This window comes from Camelus bactrianus, chromosome 6 (assembly GCF_048773025.1).
Source record: "Camelus bactrianus isolate YW-2024 breed Bactrian camel chromosome 6, ASM4877302v1, whole genome shotgun sequence".
Taxonomy (NCBI): domain Eukaryota; kingdom Metazoa; phylum Chordata; class Mammalia; order Artiodactyla; family Camelidae; genus Camelus; species Camelus bactrianus.
Window position 1 is genome coordinate 73,903,855 of NC_133544.1, and position 12,077 is coordinate 73,915,931.

Here is a 12,077-nt window from a genome sequence, read left to right on the forward strand (position 1 = left end):
ATGAAAAACATGAATGTTCAGATTTAGGAAGTATAACAAATCTCAAACAGAATAGATATACAGAAATCCACACCAAAGCACATTTGAATATATCTGCAGGGCACCAAAGACAAAGAGAAGGTATCAAAAGTAGTCAAAGGATAAAGGAAAAATTAAATACAAAGTAAGAACAATTAAATGGACAAAGATCTCAGTAGCAACCATCGAACCAGAAAAAAGTAAAATAATTTCTTCAAAGTACTGAGATAAAACAAATATTAACAAAGGATTAAAATGTAAGAAAACAATGAGATGAAGTAAACAGAGTTCAAGTGTTTTGAAAAGTCCTTGTATTGTTTGGGAATTATTCGTGTTAAAAGTTTAAGGCACCAAAAAAAAAATAGAAATGGGAGTGTATTAGGTCTAGAAATGACCAAACCAGGGTCACAGAGTATGACAGAAGCAAGTATATTAGAATTATCTGGGAAATCTTTTTAAATTAGACAAGCAGCTCTCAAGGTTCCACTAGTTGCACTCCTGTGTCACCACGTACACTAATAATCACTGTTGTGAAGCTGTGTTACTGTGTGAAGCATTCAACTCCTCAGGTGTGTCAGGATTAGAAAAGTTAGGGTAAGAACCACTGCCATACACTCTTATATTTCTCTGCTAAGGTTAGATGAATAGCAAATTATAAGCAGGTTAACAGAGCAACTGATAGAGCACTCCTCGCTGAAAAGGTTTTTAGAAGAAATCTCTACTTTTCAAATTTAAAAAAATATATAATCTTTTTCTAGTCACTATTTTGAAAATGCTTATATAGCTATTATGATCTATGAAAATGTTTATATTTATCTCAAAAAGAATGTCCTATTTCAAAGATTCCAATGTGGACATACTCTTTAACAGAATTAATTAGAAGGCATAGTACCTGTGAAATTTTGTAAGAATCTACCTAAAGAATAAGAGTACTTTCTATTCAACGCAGAATAATTAACTAGATGTCATAAAATAAAGCAACAATGAATCAAACCGAATGAATTAAAATGCTTGGCAGAGTGTTACACATTGATAAAAATACTTTTCCTATTTTCAATTTATAATCATATCATAAGAAAACAAATTAACTGGAGCATAGCAAATAAAACCACAGCATTCTCCTACTATTATATTTAGCATTGGTCAAATTTTAATTAAGGCAATTTTGGCTTCATAGAACAAGAATAAGGTAACAGAAGATCAAGAAAAGAATTCTCTATCATTCTAAGTGGAGTTTCAGAAAGAGAAAGAAAAATACCATATGATATCACTCATATGTGGAATCTAAAAAAAAAAGAACACAAATGAACTTAAATATAAAACAGAAACAGACTCACAGACATAGAATGCAAACTTGTGGTTGCCGGGGGGAGGGAGGTAGGTAGGGACAGACTGGGAGTTTGAGATTTATAGATACTGACAGGTATATACAGAATAGATAAACAAGCTGATACTCTATAGCACAGGGAAATATATTCAAGATCTTGCAGTAGCTCACGGTGAAAAAGAATATGAAAATGAATATATGTATATTCATGTATGACTGAAAAATTGTGTTGTACACCAGAAATTGGCACAACATTGTAATCTGACTATAACTCAATAATAAAATTTTTAAAAACTGCTAGTAAAGGAGATTATTTAAAAAAAAATAAAAGAATTCTTTTTATTTCATCAAGGAATCATTTCTTAACTGAATTCATAAAGTACCTATCTTTCCTACTCATAACTAAGGTTCAGGATGAGGGGAAAAAAAAAATCAGAGCAAAATAAAAGGGCCAAAGTTTTAAAAAAGAGAGAGATTTAAAAAATTTAACCCAAGAGGAAAGGTATAATTTACCAAGATGGAAAAAAATTTTTAAGTTGTCTACACTTCAGAGCTCCACAAAAACAAAAGGTCTGATAGAGAGGGGCTATGATAGATTAGATGCATATTCCAAATAAAGTGATGACCTCCTATATTTCATTAGGTATGGACAGTATGAATGCCTAAATAACTTCTTGAAATAGAACACAGATGTTTCATTTCTTCACAATTCTATGTTAAATTTGTTACTACATACTTATACCTAATTAAGGACACAAGATCCCTCACAGACATATATATATATAAAATAGCTAAGTATTATATATATATACTTAGCTATTATATTTTCTGGCAAATCCAATTTTATCTTCTATGCAGCTACACATATCTATTATCCACTACACACCTTACCATGTATTAGTATTACTAATACCTTTCCCTCTGCTCCCAAGCACTTTCCACACCTTTGTACTCTGATGAAAGAAGTCAGTCTGAGTCAAGTCATCAGCATGCTTACACAGATATGACTCTAGTTGAGATACCTACCCTGTTCCGATGAGCATTGATTGATGCATAACGAACTGTCCCTCGAAAGCCTGCCACAACTCGAGGCTACAACAAAACCAAGCAAAGAATAATAAATGAGCTTCAAAAAGCATTAGATTCAGCACACGTGAGCCCATGAAGGAGAAGGGAGAAACATGTGCATTACAGTCACAGGAAAAGACTAAGTTTCTAATTTTGTATTGTGAAATTATAGAAATTAGAGAGAGAATATATCTAAATCATACATTTAAAAAAAACACTGGTAACATTTTAGATATCAGTGAGTCCCATTTTTTTCCTATCTACATTTTAAAATAAAGTGGCATTTATGACAAACTCTGTACATTAGAAAACATTAAGTGCCTTCATGTACCCAGCATCATGCCCAGCATCACAGTAGATATATTAATATTCAGTCTCTGTTTACAAGCAAGTATATTAAAACCATGAGGAATCTCTAAGTAATCTAAAATGCCAACCTCTTTGTTGGCTAGCCAAGATGTCTTGGCTATGTCATTCAAACTCAATTCAAAGATGGTGGCAATTTGTATCTCTTCCTATGGATGTAATTCACATATTCATAAATTCAAGTTATTGGGTGCCAGGTACTGGGAATAATCCAACATGAATAATATGTGATCCCTGTCCTCAGAGAGCTCAACTTAGAATAAAATCCAAACCACTTATTTGGCTTAAAAGACCGTCTATGAGCTGGCATTGGTCTCATTCCAAAGTGGATTTACCTGTGGTTCCTCCTACAACCAATTTTGTTTTTAGCTCAAGACTTTGTAACTGCTATTCTCTCCAGCCAGATCGTCACTTCTTTGCATGCCTCCAATGGTTAGCTCTTCTATTCCATATTAAGCCCTCTGCTTGAATGTCACCTCCTCAGAGAAACAGTCGTTAATCATCCTAATCTAAAATACTACCTGTCCCTGCAATGCTACTCTATTCTTTTACTCTGCTTTATTTTTCTCTCATAACACCTTTCACTTCATAAAATTAATTTTATTCATATTTTTACTTATTCACTTTCTGTCTGTCTTCTTCTATTGGAATATAAACTCTGTGATAGCAGTGTCTTTGTCTTACTCACTTTGTAGGCACAGAAATAGGCTGAGAAGTAAGTAAACCCGTCTGAGGACACAATCAATAGATGATAAAACGAGGCATCAACCAAGGTCTTTTGACTTGAAATAATACACTGTTTCTATTGACTGATTCACAAAGATCAAGTCAGTAGTCTACAGATTCATCGATGGTACTACAACTCAATATGAAAATTGAAAATACTTGAAAATGATCACAGCCAATAATCTTCATTAGCAGATTTATTTATTTCTTTTTCATTAATTTCAAATTATCTTCAATTAACATGTATTACTGCTGTAGTCTGATAAGATAATAATGAATGTTATTTTTAAAATCTTCAGTTACCAGAATCATTTTGGTTTTATGCTATAGCATAAGATACACTTTCTATGTGTTCTTCCTTCACTTGCTCATTTTTGTAATCTATGTTTAATCTATTCAAATTAGTTATCTATTTTATTTCTTCTTCCATGAAATTATCTCTTCCCCTTTAGTTACTCTTTGTTTTTGTTTCAAGTTTTAACTATTTTTAAAATATTCTTTGTATTTAATGACAAATATTAGTAATCAAAAGTTTCTGCAAACTATTTAAATCTCCTTTATTTTCTTAGCTGTCATTCACTGACAATCACAGTAGATCTCAATATTTTCCTAAGACATCATGACTAACAGGAACATCTAATATTCTCCATTTAGTTGATGGAACTCTGAGGTCAGAGACTTCTCTTTCTAGAAGAAAATTGTTTAAGAAGATATATGAAAGCCTACTATCAACTCTTTCCAGTAACTGACCTTTCAGAGGTTGTACTTCTATTTCTTACCTGACAAGAACATTTACTAGCACAAAAATGTTTTTGTAACATGAAATTCTGTCCAGTTATTTTCATTTTAATATCTGTCTGGATGAAAATCACCAGACCTATTACCACACACTGCAGCCTGGTCCATGGTTAATTAGGCAAGTAGACGTCAACTTGATGGATTCTAGCCAAGACGAGCCCAGAAGATTCTTTCCAATTAAGAGTCCTTGGGCCTGGCTCTGACCTTACTTGTGTCATGTAAAGGCTGAGACAGAGGTAAAGAGAGATCAGCTGCCTAGGGAGATGTTTATGTGATCTATCGAAGAAATAATACCAGGTCAAGAAAATCCAGCCACCTTATGTAATGCAGAAAAGACAACTCAACCCGATGGGGAAAACAGCTCTATATGCAAATAATTCTAATTCAAAGCAGATTATAACAAATATCATTAGCAAAGTACAATTGAGTTATGAAAGCCTAGGACTGGTAAGGATTAGTTCTATTTGGTGGGAGGGGAGAAGGAAAAGAACTATAGAAAAAGAAAGTCTTAAGAATAAAGCAACACTTAATTGGGCCTTGAGATAGGTGATCTCTTGAAATTCCCCCAACTGATAGCAATTTGGCAACATCTATCAAAATTGAAAACACACATTCTCTTTGTCCTAGTAATTTCATTTCTGGGGATTTATCTTACAGATATACTTGCACATGTGCAAAAATAATGATGTACAAATTCATTCATCACATTAGTGTTTGTGACAGTGAAAGACTGGAAGTAACTGAAATGTTCATCAATAGGAAACTGTTAAAATAAATTATTGTACATCCATATAATGGAATATACTTTGCAGCTACAAAAAAGAATGAAGCAGCTTTATATCCTGACATGGAAAGATCTTCTAGATACACTGTTAAGTAAAAGAAAGAGAAATGAAGAATGTACATCATGCTACCTCTTGAATCAAAAGAGGAAAAATGAGAATATACATTCATATTTATTGTATATGTATAAAGAAACTTGGGAAGAATACATTAAGGAACTATTAATAATACAGCTCCTTCATGGTGGAAGGAGGATAAGTACAGGAAGTGAGTGGATTTGGAATAGCAGGGGTGAAATGGAGATTTGTTTCACTGTTTATCTTTAAAATTTTTTCAAATCAAGCTTATTGAGGTATAATTTATGTACAATGAAATTCATACTTTAGGTATTCTATGAGTTTTGACAAAGATATAGAGTCATGTAATTACCACTGCAATCAAGATACAGAATATTTCTATCACCCCATGAGTTCCCTTAATGCCCTTTGTAGTTAATCCCTTCCCCTGACTCCCAGTCTCTGGCAACCTCTGATTTCTGTCCCTCCTCGGGACTTAGAATTGTCTGGTTTCCCCCCCATTTTTAGAACAGGTTTGATGAATTTATCAGCAATTTTGAAGACTCCTGGTCAATGTCCAGTGAGGCCCTGTCATAACTCTTCTCCACGTCAGGCTCCACCTTCACGCCCCAGCATTGTTAGCAGCTTTGATCAGTCTGGTTTTAGACACCAGTGATTTTATAGTTCTGACTTCTGGTCTTATTCTTGGATGTGACGTGCTTCCTTCAGAGAAGCTATGTTTATGTATCCTGCTTCAGAATTCTGTGAACATGAAAGAGACTCGAGGGACTTGGGGTTTGCCATTGCTTCTTCTGACTTGTGTTCTTCAGTCTGCTGAAGACTTCCACCTGACTTTACTAAGCCTGTTCCTGAAATACTGGAGTTTGGTAAGGGAACTATTTTATTCAGTGCTTCAAATCCGGGATGTCACTAATTGTTGGTTCCTCTCCTCTGCAGATCTGGATGGTCCTTATGATGCGCTCTAAGAGACCAATCAGCTGTGTGAACTAGAGACCATTCTCCAGTAACTGCTTATTGTCTTTATCCAGGAAAAGTACTCCACTTTTTGCTGTGGATCAAGAACTGTTTGGTTTTTCAGGTTTAACCATTCTAACTGCTGTGTAATGGTATCTCACTGTGGTTTTATTTTACATTTCCCTAATAACTAAAGATGTTTAGAATTTGTTAATGTACTTATTTGCCATCTGTAGTACCTCTTCTTTAATGAAATGCTTATCCAAATCTTTTGCTTATTTTTATTGGCTTGTTTTTTTTTTTTATTACTGAGTTGTGAGAGTTGCTCAGAAATTCTGGAAATAAAGTCCTTTGTTAGATGTGTGTTTTGCAAATACTTTTTCCCAGTCTGTGATTGTCTTTTTCTAATTTTTATAGCATGTTTCTTTTTTTAATTGAATGCAGTTGTCTTTTCATTTGCTTAATAGTGTTTTTCAAAGAGCAGAAGTGTTTAATTTTGATAAATTTTTAATTCTTTTATTTTTGAACCATATGAATATATATTTTCAAAAATTATATTTCAAATCATCTTTAAAGAAAAAGTAAGAGTATTTAACCTAAGAGCATGTTTTATTAAAATAAATACCTAGAAGCCAAAGCAATCTTGAGAAAAAAGAACAAAACTGGAGGTATCATACTCCCTGAATTCAGACTATACTACAAAGCTACAGTAATCAAAAAACAGGATGGTTCTGGCATAAAAACAGACACATAGATCAATAAAACAGAATAGAGAGCCCAGAAATAAACTCACACACTTATTGTCAATTAATATATGACAAAGGAGGCAAGAATATACAATGGAGAAAAGACAGTCTCTTCAAAAAAGTGGTGCCAACAGCTATACCTAAGAATAAAATTAGAACATTTTCTCACATGATACAGAAACAACTCAAAACAGATTAAAGACTTAAATGTAAGACCAGAAACAATAAAACCCTTAGAAGAAAACATAGGCAGAACACTCTTTGACAGAAATCATAGCAATATATTTTTGGATCTGTCTCCTTAGGCAAAGGAAACAAAAGCAAAGGTAAACAAACTGAACCTAATTAAACATAAAAGCTTCTGCACAACAAAGGAAAACACTGACAAAATGAAAAGACAACCTACTAAACAGCAGAAAATATTCACAAATGATATGACCAATAAGGGGTTAATATTCAACATATATAAATAGCCCATTCAACTCAATATATATAAAAAAAATCTGATTAAAAAATGGGCAGAAAACCTGAACAGATATTTTTCCAAAAAAGACATACAGATGGCCAACAGGGACATGAAAAGATGCTCAACATTGCTAATCACCAGAGAAATGCAAACCAAAACCACAGTGAGATATCACCTCATCCCTATCGGAATGGCTATCATCAAAAAGAACATAGCAACAAATGTTGGTGAGGCTGTGGAGAAAAGGGAATCCTCGTACGCTGTTGGTGGGAATGTAAATCGCTGCAGACACTATGGAAAACAGTATGGAGGGTCCTCAAAAAAGTAAAAATAGAGCTACCATATGATCAAGATATTCCACTCCTGGGTATATATCTGAAGAAAATGAAAACACTAATTTGAAAAGATATATGCACCTCTATGTTCATAGCAGCATTATTACAATTGCCAAGGTATAGAAGCAACCTAAGTGTCCATCGACTTATGAATGAATAAAGAAGATACACACACACACACACACACACACACACACACACTCACTTCAGAATATTACTCAGTCATAAAAAGAATAAAATTTTACCATTTGCAACAGCATGATGAACCTGGAGGGTATTACTTTTAGTGAAATAAAACAAAGATAGACAAATACTAAATGCTATCACTTACATGTGGAATCTAAGAAATGAAACAAATGAATAAATATAACAAAACAGAAACAGACTTAGACTTAGACTATAAACTCTGATTACCAGTGTGGAGAGAAAAGCAGAGAAGGATAAGATATGGGTACATGATTAAGAAGTACAAAGTACTTTGTATAAAATAAATAAGCTACAAGCACATATTGTACAGCCCAGGGAATATTGGCAATTTTTTATAATAACTTTAAATGGAGTATAATTTATTAAAATACTGAATCACTATGTTGTACACCTGAAATTAATATAACATTGTAAATCAACTATACTTCAATTAAAAAAGAAAGAAAAAAACTAGATATTTAAATAAAAATGAAAAAGAAAAAATAAACTGAGCCTTAAAGGACTAACAGAATTACAGTAAGTAGAAGGAAATGCATTTTAAGTAAAAAGAACACAGTAAACAATGCAAAAAGGGACTAAAGTACTGTAGGTGTTAGGGGAAAGAGTTTGGAATTATGTTGTTTGGCTTATAAGGCAGAGGCTAACGGAATTCATAAAAAATTTTTAAGAAAGGAAGTAACATTATTGAGGAAGTATGAAGGATAGACCTGGAAGGAGAAGGTAGGGAGACCAGTGAGGAAACTGTTTTAACAATCCAAACAAGAAACCATGAGACTAGCACAAGGATAGAAGCAGTGAAGGAGGGGATGAAAGAGACAGAATGAGCTCCTAGGAGAATAAATTCAGAAGGAGGAAGGACTCTAGGTATGAGCCCAGACCTACTGCTAACCAAAGGGGGAGGAACAGGAGGTGAAAAAAGCATGGAGAACTATGAAACAAAAACCTCAATGGAAATAAGAAAATAGCTGAAATTTTGGAAAGTAACATTTTAAAATTTTTCTTAAGTAGGTCACTATAGCCCCAGGCACTGGATGTTTCAGCTGAATGGTTAGGAAGGAAGCAGCAGGAGAAATTGTGGGATTTCAAGAGCTCAGACATAAAGGGCCAATGTGAGATGCCAGCTGAAGGGCTAGGGAAACTGGGGCATCCTCTAAACCAGAGGGGAAAAAAATGAATATGCAGATCCAAATCATTAAGGAAACAGAAGTTCAGCTCTGAAACTATGGATCAAAGTATTGTAAACATATATATTTCAGAACTTCTTTGTACCTCACATCCTTATCTAATGGAACATACATCCTGAAGGTGATAAATACAGGCTCCCAAAACCAACCACATAACAACTCACTAGTATCACTAGTGTAACAGACATGACCCATCAATCCCTTTGTAATGCATTCTGACTAATGATCCTATATCTTAAGTTTGATAAATAAATACACATTCATGTTTTGAGGGAGTTTCTTTGTGGTGATGGAGCAGTTTTGCAACCTGACTATGGTGTTGGTTACATGAATCTATACATGCGGTAAAATTTCATATACTACCCCTTCCCCCAAGAAAAAGTGCATGCAAAAAATAGTGAAATCTGATCAGGGTCTATACTTGAGTTAATAATAGTATGCCAACAACAATTTCCTAGTTTTGATGAGGAAGGCTCCTTTCTTGCACCCAGCTTCTCCTCATGGAATGGAGGCTCTACCTTGGGCATGGTGGGCCAAGAATATTGGGACCCCAAAAGCCCTTCTCCTGGCTCACAAGGCAGTGGTTCTACATCAGGAGAGGGAAGCCAAGAGACCCCAGGTTGACCCCATCTCAACCTAAGGGTCCAGCTCCTAAAGAGAAGCTGTCACTCAGAGAGAAGCTTGTCATAGTCCTTATCCCCAACTCCAGAGCCCTCTTTCAGATATCTGACCTGGGGACAGAAGAAGGCAGGAAAAATGATGTCTCCCAATCTCTTCCCAAAGGAACTTATTACATTTTCAACAGTGAAGTTAACTGAACTTAAGACCCCTCTCAAAAATAAAGGAGCTTGTGGTAAGGGAGTTGGGAGGAGATGTGTGGATCTAATGAGGCTATAGCCTAGACTAGGGTGGCCAGGTGAAAACCAGGGGAATAAGACAGCTTGGGGGAGCCCTTCTGGGGTCAGAATATTAAGCTCTAACTTCAGAAACTATTCCATTTTAGGAGCCACAGTTTGACTGGATTAGTTTGTCAAGGAATTTATGCCTCAGCCCACTGCTGTAAACAATATAGCAATCAGCCAGCAAAATAAATGGATGTGGTTGGAGAAAGTGTAGAACAGAGCCCTACCAGTACCACTGTTATTCCAGGGTGACCAGTGGGCAGACCCAAAGCTGCACTTCCCTGAGGAGCAACAACAAAGACAACACTATGTGTTGGGGTGGTGGTTGGTGTTGGGGTGGGGGGAATAATCCAGTTAAAAAACAAATAAACAAGCAAATAACACTAACAAGCCCTGGAAGGGGGACCAGTGTGCAGACTTGCTACACTATATTATCTGAAATGTCCAGTTTCCAACAAAAAAAATTATAAGGCATGCAAAAAAAAACAAAAAACAAAAAAAATCCAGGAAAGTATGACCCATACATGTAAAAAAAAGTAGGCAACAGAAACTGCCTACAAGAGTGACTAGATGTTGGATTTAACAGGAAAAGATTCCAAATTAGGCATTATAAATATGTCCACAGAATTAAAGGAAAGCTTGATTAAAGAAGTAAGGAAAGTATAATGACAACCTCATATCAATACAGAATTGTCAATGAAGAGATATTTTCTAAAAGAATAACTCTACATGCTACTTCTTGGATGACATCCATTCTGACACACACTTAGCATTCCTTTAAAAAGAGTGATACTATAAATAATAAGTTAATTCTCAAATATTTAATAATAACAATATGAAAAAACTTACTGGTCTCACGTCACCACAGGAATTGGTAAACTGTCGAGCCAAGCCAAAATCAAGCATGTAACATTTCCTACACGTACTAGGAAAGCGACCCATGGCGAAGTTAGACTGGAAAAAGGAAGACAGAAAATATTTTCATTATACTTAGTTCTTACATCTTATCCTTCCTCTATTTTAATTCTTCTATTTAAACTCTATAGAATATACATGTTCCAAATATACTAGTCAATGATGTTTACTGGATATTAACACTAATTTTAATAAAAATTAATAATAATTTTTCCGTGGGTTCTATTAATGCGTAGGATCAGGTGAACTTTGAGCAACAAAAAATGTACATCACTGTATAAAGTTACATAAAACATAACACTGACTTAACTGGAATCAGTACTCCAAGTTCCTTGAAATTCCAGTCTAAGTCACTGCTTAAACGAACACTCAATCTCTATTTTTTAAAATTAGAGGAACCACAGGCAGGGAGGGATATAGCTCAGTGGGACAGTGGGTGCTTAGCATGCACAAGGTCCTGGGTTCAATCCCCAGTACCTCCATTTAAATGAATAAATCTAATTATCACCCCAAAGATATAAATAAAAATAATTTTTTAAATGGAAGGAACTAGGAGTAAGCAAAATACATAGTTCAGAATTTGAAATGAATTTCCTATAAGCATCATGAAGCTGAATTTCAAGAAGTGTAAACACTGAAATACAATTCAAGGAAACATTTCAAAACAGACTTAAGGAAATTTCACTTTGTGTTCTTCCCTTAATGAAAATAAATGTAACATTAAATGACCACAAACTTGCAAAGGTGGGTATGTAAGCAAGGGAATTTATAAAGGCAAAAATCAACTTGTTGTAGAATTGTTATTTTTTATTTTAAAATACTGTTCTACTTAGGGAGCTTTCTGATCAAAATGGAAACTCTTCACTCCCCATGCTTCTCAAATAACAACATTTAATTTGACATAAAAATAAGAGCAGGAGAAATCTACATTACATTAAATCTGACTCAACTATATTAATTTTAGTTAGCATTTTCGTGTAAACTATTCAATTTTAGAAATCATGTAGCACCAGATGGGTATAATTTTCAACTACAACAATCAACATACGATAAATTTATAGTAAATATAGCTAATTAGAAATGGGTGATTTCCCCTTGTGAGCAATACAAAAAACCAAGGAGAAAATAAAAGCATATTTCACAGTTAAGAAAATAACAATTTCTAAGAAAAACAATAGAAAAATACTATATATTGGCGCTGTAGC

General features: G+C 34.3%; 1 protein-coding gene across 2 annotated transcripts in view; it reads right to left on the minus strand.

Moving 5' to 3' along the window:
- TTBK2 (tau tubulin kinase 2) overlaps positions 1–12,077 on the minus strand; it is a 121,229-nt gene that overhangs the window by 44,572 nt on the left and 64,580 nt on the right. For both annotated transcript variants that reach the window (XM_010965207.3, XM_074365979.1), the window contains 2 exons: positions 10,807–10,911; positions 2,372–2,437 (listed from right to left, as the gene is read on the minus strand). In XM_010965207.3, the coding sequence (XP_010963509.3) occupies positions 2,372–2,437; positions 10,807–10,911 (171 nt within the window). The remainder of the gene's footprint in view (positions 1–2,371; positions 2,438–10,806; positions 10,912–12,077) is intronic.